The sequence below is a fragment of the Pan troglodytes genome, chromosome 15 (genome assembly GCF_028858775.2).
Source record: "Pan troglodytes isolate AG18354 chromosome 15, NHGRI_mPanTro3-v2.0_pri, whole genome shotgun sequence".
Classification (NCBI taxonomy): Eukaryota; Metazoa; Chordata; class Mammalia; order Primates; family Hominidae; genus Pan; species Pan troglodytes.
Window position 1 is genome coordinate 49,002,337 of NC_072413.2, and position 13,766 is coordinate 49,016,102.

A 13,766-nucleotide genomic window follows, 5' to 3' on the forward strand; every position below is an offset into this window, starting at 1 on the left:
CATTAGGCATTAGGAGTTAAGGGTTTCTAATTCAGCTAGCAGTGATCACACCCCGTTGCTAGGAAAACACTCAGCCATGAGCCCCACTGTCCTAGCAGTGAGCACAGGCTTTTGCAGAAAATGCTTTCACTTTATGCTCTCTGGATTGCCTGCTTTATAGGATGCTTTCTGCTGTTGGTGTGTTTTTACTTTTATTGTACTTTGTCAATAAAGATCTCTTGAGTCTATGTTTAATCAGACCACACCAGGCTGGATGCACTGATCCAGTCTCCCAGACACTGCTGGTTTCCTGGATACAGAAGGGCTGCAAACCTCCACATTATTGCCATGGCCGCCACTCAGCCAGCGCCTGTGCCGTGCTATGCCACTGCATGTGATGACAGAGCGGGTTATCCATGGTGGTACCAGCTTGTGCAAAAAGAATAACTTCACTCATCACTTTCTGATGCCGTAATACATAGACCACAGCTCCATGGTTGCTCCTTCTACCACACAAACAAGAACGCCACAAAGCTCCATCCCGATGCTCCTCATACGGAAAGCAGGCCACAGACAGAGACTAGCTCATCCCCCTCACCACGCACATGAATGGCAAGAACAAGACACGCGTTTCAGAGATGCCTTCAAGGGACAGAGATCAAGGGGAAAGGTCTGAGGAGCTCAGCTCACCCGGTGCATTGAGAGACTGTAAAGAGGAATGCAAGCTCAGCTGGTGGGGTGAGGATCGGAAATCAAAGTAGGATCTCCCGGGGAAGCTGGGTTGTAGATTAAGGGTGGAGGAGAAAGGACTCATTCTACGGAGCGGCAATCTTTCCGAAGGCACTGGAAAAGGGAGGGTCTGTTCTTCTGAATCTGTGTCTAAATGTAAGATCAATGCAAACTAGAGATCAGAAGTCTGCTATTATGTCCCCGTGCACGGTTCCCCAAGACCTGCCTTAACAATGCATTCATACAAAGCCTCATCTTTCCCACAGGGTGCCACACTCAGGCATTTACAAAACCAATGTGCTTGGGGGCAGGGAGGGAATTTTCGGCAGATCAGGACCCAAGACCAGAGGACACCTCGAACAACAAAGGCAATTGTTGTCACTTTCCCGATTTTTAGTGGTAGAAAATTGGAAGGTTTCCTATTTTGGAAGGTTTCCTTTTAATTAAATATTTTCAGAATTGAATGTACAAAATGTAAAGGCAAATTTTACCTATTGATGACCAAGAGGATATTATTTTACCCCCTTCAGTTGTCCTGGGAGTTACTACCTATTCAACAATGGCCTCTTAAAGGGTTTCTATTTAAGAGATGGTGATTTTTTACAAACTGTTTCCTATTCCATATTTTCCCATTTCTCTCCTAATGTATATTTTTCTATTAGATGGATGAGCTGATTTTTTATACTAGCACACTCCAGACTCTATCTTTGAATAGGAGAGGAAATGTGGGGTGGTCTAAGGAAGACAGGGCTGGACAAGTAAGCAGGGAAGGAGCCTTACCTTTGTTTCTGAATTATGATCAGACTCTAGGGATGTCACTTGACCATCTTTGTTTCTCTAATGATAAACAGACTGTAGGCAGTGGTGAGGTGCATTGGTGGCAAAATATCTGTTTCTGTTCAGATAGTCAGGTTTGGCCTGAAGATAATTATTATATCAGACTAAAGACTTAACAATTATTTGATCTGGTTTTAGAAGGGCATGAGTTAGTTTCTCTGAATTACTAAAATTGGTCCTTTCTATTTTGTCAAACAATAGCTGGTTCTATGCACGGTGTGGTCTAGTCAGAGGTGGATCTTTCACCAATTGAAGCCTTCTTAACATTCAGTCTAATAGCAATAATTTAGGAAATACAGATGGTAGGAAGGTAATATTCCATGTCCAAAATCACAAAGGAACTTTCTTCTCATTGAAATAATAATTTTGTTTCTGTGACCAGAGGGTATTTCTGTGAATTTTTTTCTGGTTTGAATCAGTTAGCAACAATTCTTTGCTGGACATACACTTCTATCAAAATGCTACTCGCATGTTGAAGCAAAAATAACTGGAGCGTGTGTGTGTGCAGAATATGATCCTATGTGAAGAGCTCAGAACAAGGGCATTGGCAAGTTTTAATTTAATACCTCCAAGAGTCAGCCTCTGAACTTACAATACTAAAGTTAGCTTTTCAGGCTTTAGACTTATCTGTGGGGGGATGACTTTTAAAAAATGAAAGTATAAACCAGATCTCAGAGAAAAGGAATTGCTATTTATGGAGTTAAGACTTTGTGTTCCCACTAAGAATACATTTTTCTCCTACCTAAACTTCATATGGTTTGAATGACTTAATATCATGTATTATCATTTCTTTCTTCAGATATGATAAATCAAAAATTATTTGTTATAATCATCTTAAGGGGAAATTAGCCTTTGAGTGTAATAGAAAAATTCAAAATACAACACCCAAGCACCACAAACTGGCATGGGTTTCTATTATGGAGCGAAGGCATTTACAACTATATTTATATCAATAAAATATTTTATTTATTTATTTATTTAGTATTATTTATTATTTTTTGAGACAGGGTCTCACTCTGTTGCCCAGGCCAGAATGCAATGCCACGATCTCAGCTTACTGCAACCTTTGCTTCCTGGATCAAGTGATTCTTCAACCTCAGCCTCCAGAGTAGCAGGGACTACAGGCGTGAGCCATCACGCCCGGCTAATTTTTCTATTTTTTGTAGAAATGGGGTTTTGCCATGTTGTCCAGGCTGGTCTTGAACTCCTGAGCTCAAAGCGATCTGCCTGCCCCAGCCTCCCAAAGTGCTGAGATTACAGGCGTGAGCTACCACACCCGGACTAAAAGATTTTTTTATTAACAAGAATTTGCTTGGAAATGTATTTTTCACCAGGTGTGACAGTCAATTCATTATATTGAAAATATTTGTTGCTTTAAAATTTAATGGAAAGGACATATAAAATAATATGAATTTCAGAGTGCATTGAATTCCCAAGCAGTTATCTGAAAACCAGTGAAGAGATGTTTACTGAACACAGACCTTGGGGAGTATATCCAATCCCATCATAAATTGTACTCACCTTTTCTATTCTCAGCACCAAGAAGAACTTAGAGTAGGTGATGGCACCCCTTTATAGGGTGGGGACTGAGGGTAGCTATGGTTATTCACGGGATTAGTAACTTGGCACTAACATGGTTATGGCTCTTCCTATCCTTCCATGTGGATCCATTGTTTACTGATGACCCAATTTTCCTTGACTCCTTTCACTCTAATCAGGCAAGTTTATTTAACATCCATACTGTACAACCATTTCATTTTTGTTTTTGAGTTTTTTCCCCATCTATGACCTCCCATTACCTACCAGCTGGGCTTTTACCGTATTTTCTCTAAGTAGCTGTTAACAACAACAAAAAAATCCTACCTTGCAATGAGAACTTTTCAAATGAATTACAACAGAGAAACAGTTTCCAACTGATCCCAGCTTAACTAAACAAGCAATTCTCCCTTCATGCCCTTCCCCATGGGCATGTAGTGCACATGCTGGGTCAGCTGCCTGTAAGTCATCTATACCACTTCACATTACCTTAGATTTCAGGAGTCTTAGAGGGAAGAAACTTAATATCATCAGAGGAGCTGCCATCAAGCTTCCCCTTGAAGTCCCCTGGGATGCGGAACTCATTGCTTCCAGCCAGCTCCCTCTAGTTGGCAGTTATTGCTTATATTGGTCTAGACATACCTCTTTGGGAGCTCCACTCTCCAATTGTAGCGTTACTATCTGGGGCCACATGGAACAGATCACTAGTTCTTCAAGTATTTGAGGCCAGTCACCAATCCTCTTTAAATCTTCCCTTTTCTGGGCTAAATAGAGTCAATGTCCAACCATTTCACTATGTATGGATTCCAAATCCTTTACTCTCCTGGTCATGCCCTCTGGACATGTTCAAAGGCATGAATCAAAGACAATATGACAACATTGAGAACAGTATTGCCACTCCCTGGTTTAGCCGAATCACACTTAACACACATTGAATGTGCACACACCTACTTAAGTGCGTATTCTGCGTTATGCCCATGGGATGCAGGAAGAAGGCACACACTACTTCCTCACCTCCCCTTCAAAACACAACTATCACAATAAGGAGAAGGCTTCTCAGCCATTCATATTCTATTATTAAGGACAAAGAGGAATGAGGTTGTCATTTTTTTTTCACAATACATGATACAAAGCTATGTTTCAGGTCACAGCTAATACGCAGGATAATAATTATTATTAATTTTTAACTTTATAGATCACTAGAGAAAAATGAGGAGCTCCTGAAGAGACGTTTAACATCACACCATATTTCATCACACGCAGGGATCCCATGTGGTTGCAGAGCTTTGCTGAATGAAGGCAGTTTAGCAGGAAAGAGCAATGGAAAACAGTATGTCAATGGCCAAATGTGGTGACTCTAGGCATAACTATAACTCTAGGACGGGACTGTGTTCGTAACGAATACGTATCGAGATATGCTTTCCATCAACTCTGTCAATGACCATCATTTTCCTCTTGCTCTTTCCTGGACTTCTTTCCCTTCCTCACTAGGATTGGCTGGAGTCTGGAGTTAGGGTCTAGATAAGGGCAGAGACCTCTGCTTAAAAAAAGCAATCAAGAATCAACAAAGCAAAGATTGGCTGGGGACCACTTGTATTATTGACGGAGAATATCTGGGTGATGTACTCCTGTTTGGCCACCATATATTTCTTTTGTTTCTTTATTTCTTTTTTAGAGACAGGGTCTCACTTGGTCATCCAGGCTAGAGTGTAGTGGTGTTGATCATAGCTCACTGCAGCCTTGAACTCCTGGGCTCAAGGGATCCTCCTCCCTCAGCCTCCTGAGTAGCTGGAACTACAGGTGCATACCACTGCACCTGGCCAATTTTAATTTTTTTTTGTAGAGACAAGGTCTTTTTATGTTGCCCAGGCTGGTCTCAAACCACTGGCCTCAAGCAGTCCTCCCACCTCAGCCTCCCCCGTGTTGAGATTACAGGCATGAGCCATGGCACCCAGCCCATATATTTCTTTTATTTGTTCTTTAGCCAACGCTATTGAACACCTGTCATGTGCCAGACATTGCAGTAGAATTGAGCAGTTGGGAAACATAAAGTTGGCAGGAGACTCAACCATAAGAAAAATAATAATTTAGAGAAAGTCAGTGTCATATATTATTGATTGGTTTTTACACTTCTGGAGGTGGAATTTCTTGACTGACTCCAAGGACAGAGTATTAAAGATTTTTGCAGATGTTGTAGAATATTTGAAAAGGTAGCCTTTGGGGTGTTATTTTTGGAATCTAAAGAGGAAAAGTAAACAGATTGTGGTTGCTTATGATAGTGTATACTAATCCAGTGTCCTCTGTGTCCTGGTAGAAGTCTGGGTTGTCCTCCTGTCTGGCAGTGAACAACTTCATAACTTAAGCAGCCCTTGAACCCAGGTCCAATAAGATGGTTGTATTTTGGATACAACCATCCAAAATACAATATGGTAAGGCAAGACATCCAAAATACGGTAAGGCAAGACATGTCACTAAGAATTGTACAGTGTTAAAGATGAGTTTCAACTCAATTATAAACCAGCTGTAAAATAACTTGCTTTTGTTGGGAAGATTTTAAAAGAGACAAAGAAATGAATGAAGAATGAGGCTGTTTTCGTAAATGGTCTTATAAGCAGCCAAAGTCACAATTATGTCCAACTGGTACATAATTTATAATAAAAGGTGGTATTTTAAGCTTTCTTAAGTGTGGCATTAATTGCAACTGAGAAGTGAGAAACAAATCTGTTTTGAAAACCTTCTTTTAGAAGAATGAAACAGCTTTTGCCACCCCAAGGACAGATGCATACTTCATCATCAAGTTCTCCACTCCAATTTAGAGTACCATGGCATTATTTATAAGGAACTATCATCAGAGGAACTGAAAATTCCTGTATTTCAATTACATACAGAGGATTCCAAAGAATGAAACTGCTTTCCAGAGTATCAGTTGCAAAGCACACTTCCCAGAACCAAAAATAGGGTTCTGAATCTCAGTCCTATGGAAAAATGCAAGAAATTCCCTGGGATATCATGCATGTGTCAAAATTTAAAAGAACAAAGTATCTCTCTTTTCTGGGCTCTGAAACCTATCATTATGCCTCTCACCTTGGATTTTGTAAAATTTACCCAAATATGGTCAGGTATGATTACCTACCTTGAGAACTTTGTCCTGGAAATGCATATTCTTCTAACTATTTTTGGAGAGGCCCAGATGCTCTGGGTCAGGAAAAGCAGAGACAGAAAAACCATCTTTCAGTAGACCATATACATTTCCTTATATGATCCTTTATCAATCATTTTCTATTAGTGTTGAATTTTCAGTATCATAGGCATAACTTTAAGACTCATTACGACCCTTGGAGGAGGCAGGAGGTATCTAATGCTGCTTCATAGCATTTTCTGAAACAACTTTCAAAGCAGTTTTAGAGAGAGAAGCCACAAAGGTACTAATTGTAAAGACTCAGAGGTCCTCAGCTCTAAGTCCATGGTTTTAGAGATGAGAAAACTGAAGTCCAGAGAGGCTAAGGGACATATCCAAGTTACACCACAGCTGTGGAGGGATACAATAGAGACTCAGGTAGGATCAATTCCTGGCATATTAAATTTTGGGGTGACAAGACTATTGCTGCTCCTTTGTAACCTAGAAATATACAAAAGGTAAAGCTTATGCCGCTGGCCCCAGGGCACATTCCAGTGGTCTCAGTGGGGACCAAGGTTTGTGTAGAGGACCTAATAAACCTCAACTGTGTTAAGGATACATCTTTTCTTCTCTAAATAGAGTGGTTAGGGATTGGAAAGGCACACACATCACTGTCCTCCTTGGAATTTTGGCTAGAGGGATTAGAGGGGCTGAGGTGTTCCCTGTAGTTGTTCTTCTGACAGGTTCTTTGTTCCTCACAAGGTTACAGCATTTCTGGAGGTCTCAGCACATCAGGGTGCAGTACTTATGCTGGACCAAAATCACTATTAAATATGAGCAAAGGAGCTGGGCACGGTGGCTCATGCCTGTAATCCCAGCACTTTGGGAGGTCAAGGCATGAGGATCGCTTGAGGCCGGGAGTTTGAGACCGGGCTGGGCAACATAGTGAGACCCTGTTTCTACAGAAAAAAAAAAGCCAGGTGTGGTGGCATGCCTATAGAGCCAGTTACTCGGGAGGCTGAGCCAGGAGGATCACTTGAGCCCAGGAGGTCAAGGTTACAGTGAGCCACAATCGTGACACTGCACTCCAGCTAGGTGACAGAGTGAAACTCTGTCTCTGGAAAGATAAATGAATGAATGAATGAATAAATAAATAAGTAATTGCAAAAAGATTCTGGACAGATGCATCTGAGGCCAATTCGCATTCAGACAAATGGAAGCATAAGTTTATATTTTGTCTGCACCATTACATCTTTTCTGGGTGGTTTCCTTCAATGCACAGAAGAAGGAGCCACTACAATGAAAGGGGCAGCGTGATGCTGAGAGTCTAATGGGGGAGAAAGACATTTTAATCTTTATGAGTAACATTATGTAGGCCCACTTTTTAGAAAGCAATTTTTAAGATGTAGTTTCAAGAATCCCAACCTATTTGTCATTAGATAAAACAATCCTGAAAAATGCTGGGTAGATGGCTTGAGAGCCAGCCCTCTTTTCTCTAATTATCACTGACCACCTTCTCCCCATTTTCCCTCCCAGTTAGGACAGGCAGGGCTGGAAAGCTGCTGTGAATAAATGGCTCTGTGATGTCAACCCAAGCAGGGCTCTGAGTGCCAGACCTCATTTGGTAGTAACTTTCATTTGGTAGTATCAGAGCCTCAGAGATGTAGCTCTGATATTCCTTTTCCTTCCCGGGCAAATCTCGTCACTGCCAGCCAAGAGTATCCACTGGTACCAGTGGGGGAAGGGCCTCTCTAGGTGACCTGCTCACCTGGGATGGGAGGGAGCTGGAGGAAATTTCTGCAAAGACATGAAAATGAGCACAGGTCCTGATAAAGAGTTCGGATATTATGCTGGAAATGATGGCCACTCCCACATCTTCTTAAAGCTGGAACGCTACTCTTTTCAACAAGACTCTTTTTTTTTTTTTTTTTTTTTGAGATGGAGTTTCACTTTTGTTGCCCAGGCTGGAGTGGAATGGTGCGATCTCAGCTCACCGCAACCTCTGCCTCCCAGGTTCAAGTGATTCTCCTGCCTCAGCCTCCCAAGTAGCTGGGATTACAGGCGCCCACCACCACACCCAGCTAATTTTGTATTTTTAGTAGAGACGGGGTTTCTCCATGTTGGTCAGGCTGGTCTCGAACTCTTGACCTCAGGAGATCTGCCCAACATGACTGCAAGTAGTAAAGTCCTCCTTCTGGCTGGGATTTCTGGATGAGCATATGAGGCAGCTACACAGCGCTGCTTCATTTTGACAAGGTGTTTTCAGTCACCTTGCAGACAGACTTTGGATAGTTTTCCCTCTCTTTCTTTCCATTTGGTTGAGGGCAAATAGCACTTTTCTAATGTTAGCACCACAGCGGACTGTGCTGAGCATTGGTGGCTTAAAGTCCTGGATCTGACATATTATTATACTTAACCTCTCAGCAGCTCAGTTTCCCATAAGTAGAGAAAGATGACAATAATAATACCTTCCTCATAAAGTATAGTACTAAGAATAATGGGCCATCTAAAAATGTCCACATCTGAATCCCCAGAACCTGTGAATATGTTATTATCCATGGCAAAAGGGACACTGCAGAGGTGATTACATTAAGGATCTTGAGATGGGGGGATTATACTGGATTATCCAGGTGGGCTCAAGGTAATCACAAGGGTCCTTATCAAAGGCAGGTAGGGGCTACATGGTGGCTCATGCCTGTCATCCCAGAACTTTGGGAGGCCAAGGGAGGAGGATCACTTGAGGCCAGGAGTTTGAGACAAACCTGGGCAACACAGCAAGACCACATCTCTACAAAAAATTTAAAAAATTAGCCAGACATGGTGGCACATGCCTGTAGTCCTAACTACTCAGGAGGCTGAGGTGGGAGGATTCCTTGAGCCCAGGTGTAGGAGGCTGCAGTGAGCTATGATTGTGCCACTGCACTGCAGCCTGGGTGACAGAGTGTGACCTTGTCTCAAAAAAAAGGAAGGTAGAAAGGTCAGAAAGAGATTGGAAGATGCTACATGTCTGGCTTTGTAGCCACAAAGTCTATCTAAATAGACTAAATAGATAGACTTTGTCCTACAAAGTCAGATGTCTAGCCCCTACCTAAATAGACTTTGTAGGCAGAATCTACTTAGATAGGAAGAGGGAAACTAGAGAAAAATAAACAGAAAATGTCCTATCCTGTTCTCAACCCTGTATGATTTTTTAAAACAGGGGTACAGCTTGTCTCACACATAGCATAAACCTTAGAACTCTGTGTATTAAGATGGCCTTGATGTGTAATGTTTTCAACAGATACTCTTTTGCAGATGGTTTCAAAGACTGGCACAGCCATGATGGCTATTAGATGAATTAATTTAAAGATACACATGACCAAGTTTTGGGGCTTGGGGGCCTTATTTTAAAATTTCATTAAAATTCTTAATTGCTTACAGTTATATTTCATCTTAAGTCAGTGTAATTTGGTTTAGATGTGCAACTGGCGTTTTTTCCATGGGTGTCTTTGATACATCTCCAGGAACTTTGCTTTCAGAGAACTACCCACACTTGGACTCATATAATAATGCATTCTCCTTTCCTTTTCTCTGTCTCTTTTTTTTAAGATGGGGTCTCACTATGTTGCCCAGGCAGGATTCAAACTCCTGGGCTCACAGGATCCTCCCGTCTCAACCTCCCAAGTATCTGGGATTACAGGCATGAGCTACGGCACCTGACTCCTTTCCTTTTCTCTTAATAGCATGTTCTTTATAATTTCCATTGAATTTAATTAATTTTCATTGTTTTCCTAATTCTCCTATAAAAATTTTATCTTCCTGCTAATCCCTTTTCCCTTTTTTTCAGTGTTTATCACAATGTGTAAAAATGGAACTATTTATATGTTTATTTCTCTAAGGCTTGTTTCTTTTTCTAGCTTGTAAACTCCAGGACAGTAGGGATAACGTCTGTTCAACACTCTATACCCACAGCCTAGCACACAGCGGTCACTTATCAAGCACTGCCCAATAAATAGACAGATAAATTTGCTTTCGAAGAAAAAACCAATCAAAATTTATAGTAATGTAGACATTTGATCTCCCCTGCATAACGTTACCTTTAGATCAGCAAAAGGTTTTGTGAAAGCTCACAGAGTACAAAAGATGAGCAATTTAAACCTCAGACTAAATGCATGTGATTACAAGTTAGACTTGTTACCGCATATGAAATTTTACCTTTCTGTGATACAGAATTTTTGTTTTGAAGTTTGAAAAGGGATTAACTCTTGCTAAGAAGAAGGTGAAAGATTTTGTTACACTAGAAAGCCAGAACGCACCACCCCACCACCCCCAATACCAGCAAAGAAAAAAAAAATCTCTAAAGCAAACCTTTCTGGAAACTGTAGGAAATAAGATTAATAAAGCATAAGTGCAGTGAATGTACCAAAACTCTGTTAATAGCATTTTTCTCACTGATTTCTAAAAAACAAACAAAAAAGAGATAATTATTTAATCCTATAGGCTTTGTCTATTGTTACAGATCGATCATATCTTTTTTTTTAAATAAGCTATTCACTATATTTTTTCTTGCTTTCTAAATCTTGTCTCACTGAATGTATTAGAATGAGGGAGAAACAAATAGAACAAACCAAAGTTATGGAGAAAGTATGTGTGTGAACTTTATTTCATCATGAGAAAATTACTTCTGTGCAGTAACAGAGAATACTGATATCTATATGATGATAGGCTTTTCTTTGTATTCAGATACATACCTTATATTTGTACACAATATATAAAATTCATGGAGGAAATTAATTTCTACAGTACAGTTTCTTTGTTGGAAGAGAACTTGTTCCGTTTGTTTCATCTAGAAAATGACCCCCAGTTCTGTGACTGTGGTACCAAGGATCGCAGTTCCAATCCTGTAATTTATTAAATTAGACACCATAATCTTATGAACATTAAAATAAACTGAGGCGCTACATCCTCCTGCAGGATGAAACGAGAGACATAAGTGCTCAGGCTGTTATGCTAATAACTGATTTTTACCAGAATAGTATGATTCCCATGATGTATTATGAATAGAAATAGTTTTCCCGCAGATCTGATAACACATATTAGCAACATTGCTACAAATTTCTCTCTGCTCTGCAGGCATGCACTTCACTCTTCAATCAAACCACCTTGTACACACATGGGAAATGAGGCCATCACCAGCAAGGGCCTTCTGCGTTGCATCTAAGAAAGACTCTTGGAGGGCTTTAGCAGTTAGTATGGTATTTTGAGAAAAGAGGCAACTGCTCTCATACTGATAGGTCATCCCTGAGAGAAGGTGCTAAAATGATAATTCTGGGGGAAGCTGTAGCTACCACATCACTGTACTCCAAATGGGAACAGGTCATGTGGGCATTTTCCCTCAGCATATCCTTCTCTTGGAATAGCATCACTCAGACTGACAACTGCTCCCCAAAGCACTGTTTTCACGGCTAGGGGCCTTTCATCCTTGCTGTAGGATTCAAAATTGTGCTTGTTTTTAACCATGTGAAGCATTTTAGGGTGACTGGCACATGTTGAGGTTTGTGGGAAGTGGGAAAAAAACACCACCATAGTTCTTTTAGCTAACATCTTGAACTTGAACAAAATCAACATAATTAGTTCTGCAGAAGGAAGTTATGGAGAATCCCGGTGAGGTGGGGGGTGATTTCTTTGATTAAAATGACACCCCAAAGTGTCAGAATGCTTTGGCACCAGCCACAAATACCTCCTTGTAGGTTTAATTTCATGTGTCTTGCTTACTCTTAAAATGAAAATGTTAAAAGCCTCAGAGGTTATATCTGGCCATCAAATTCAAGCCTCTCATCTGAGACACATTACTTGTCTTTGATGACCAAAATATTTAAAGTATAGCTAAGAAGCAAAAATTCTCTAGAGATGAACCTTGTATGGTGGCTCTAGGTAGCCTAGCCAAGACTGAAGGGACTGGCAAAGATGAAAATGGCGGGTAATGCGAAGTTGCTGGTCTCTTCCTGTTTGGTGTCCACAGGAAGTCTCAATCCTGGTGCTGACGGCCTCCGCTTTGGGTATGAAACGGAGGCAGTCTAAGTGGGTAAGCCAGGAGCAGCCAACAGGCCCTCTCTGAACAGCTCTAGCACCCCACCACCCATTTGAAACACATTCAGTCATACAAATCCACAACTGGAAAGAACCTAGGTCCCACCCTCAGAACAAGCAAGTACTACAGAGTAATTTAGAATCATCTGGGAAAAACTGGCACGTGATGTGTATCGGTGGAGAATGGGAGCCTGCTCTAGAGCCTAGATACATTTGTCTTACACACCAGGGGCACATTCAGGCCTTCATTTTTCAGCTTCTTCAACTGCAGCTTATTTAGATTGTTATCAAAGGAAGCCGCCGGCCCAAGCCATTGGAACTGCCGATGTGGAATCTTTGGTTTGATCACATCCACATACCATAGGCTCTCTAAAGGCAGGAGAGGAACAGCGGCTCTGTGCAGAATGCAGAGCAAGTCATGGAAACACTTCAGGAATGTGGGCAGTGGTGGGGTTACCTCCGGGCTTGCCAGCCACTTTAGATGCCACGCAGTTCTCGCTCTGAGGGATACTGCTGAAGGGCCTTACCCTCAGACGTTTGGAGGACCAGGGTCTTGCTGTACGGGCTGACTCCTGTTTTGTTGAAGGCCTTGACCCGAGCGTTGTATGTGCTGTTGAAGTGAAGACCATCCACAGTGCACATTGTCTCCTTCCCCACATACACCTCCTGAGAGTCAGCAAAGAACAGGACAGCACTTAGCCTGCACCCTTCTGAGGGGCGAGGGAGGCAGTGTCGCTCAGTGGTTAGGAGCAAGAGCCCTGGTGTCATTCTAATCTGGATTTGAATCCTGTGAGATATTGGGCCATTTAATTTACCTTTTTAGCCTCAGTTTCCTAATCTGTAAAATGGGATAATAATATCCACCTTATGAGGTTGGTGTGAGGATTACTTAATGTTATATATGCAGATTAGCATCATGCCTTGTATTTAGCATGGGCCAGGCAGCCTAATGAATGGTAGTTATTAGCAGCTAGGGCTTAAAAAAAATAAAACTGAGTGCTTATAGTTCAGATTACACTTATTAACTTGGGATTGGTACAGTATATAGCCCCTACTGAGCTCCTTATCCATCAGTATGGTTTGTAAAAACCATGTTTGAAACCATGAAAACAGGAAGGTGGTCTCTATCCTATGTTTAGAACTCCGCTGATAACTTCAGAACTGTCACAGAGATTACACTCCAAGCCACGGGGGATAGGTTTTCATCACAGTACAGAGGGAAGGGGGAGGAAACAGGGAAAGGAGGAAGAATGACATTTCGAAGGCTTAAAATAAATCCTAGCATAATGCGTCTTTAGCATAGGTTAGGCATTTGCCTCCCTCTTCAGCTGTACACATTGCAAAATTATGCTGATGTAATGAATAAAAATAATTTGCATTCAAAGCACAGCCTTAAAATGACAACTCTCTGGTAGGATACTAAGAAGACCGTGGTCTTGGATCACCCATCAATTCATTACTCCTGCTGGAATAACAAAAATTGGAATATTATGTCCTC

The 13,766-nt window shown here is 41.4% G+C and overlaps 1 protein-coding gene across 12 annotated transcripts in view; it reads right to left on the reverse strand.

Annotated features, from left to right (window-relative positions):
- TRIM9 (tripartite motif containing 9) overlaps positions 1 to 13,766 on the reverse strand; it is a 263,725-nt gene that overhangs the window by 10,040 nt on the left and 239,919 nt on the right. For 7 of the 12 annotated variants that reach the window (XM_009427808.5, XM_009427806.5, XM_009427807.5 and 4 more), the window contains 2 exons: positions 12,796 to 12,934; positions 670 to 858 (listed from right to left, as the gene is read on the reverse strand). The exons of 2 other annotated variants lie outside the window; for them this stretch is intronic. In XM_009427808.5, coding sequence (XP_009426083.1) covers positions 670 to 858; positions 12,796 to 12,934 — 328 coding nt within the window. The remainder of the gene's footprint in view (positions 1 to 669; positions 859 to 12,795; positions 12,935 to 13,766) is intronic. 3 more of the 12 variants (XM_054666551.2, XM_001156684.8, XM_054666550.1) reach the window with 1 other exon arrangement.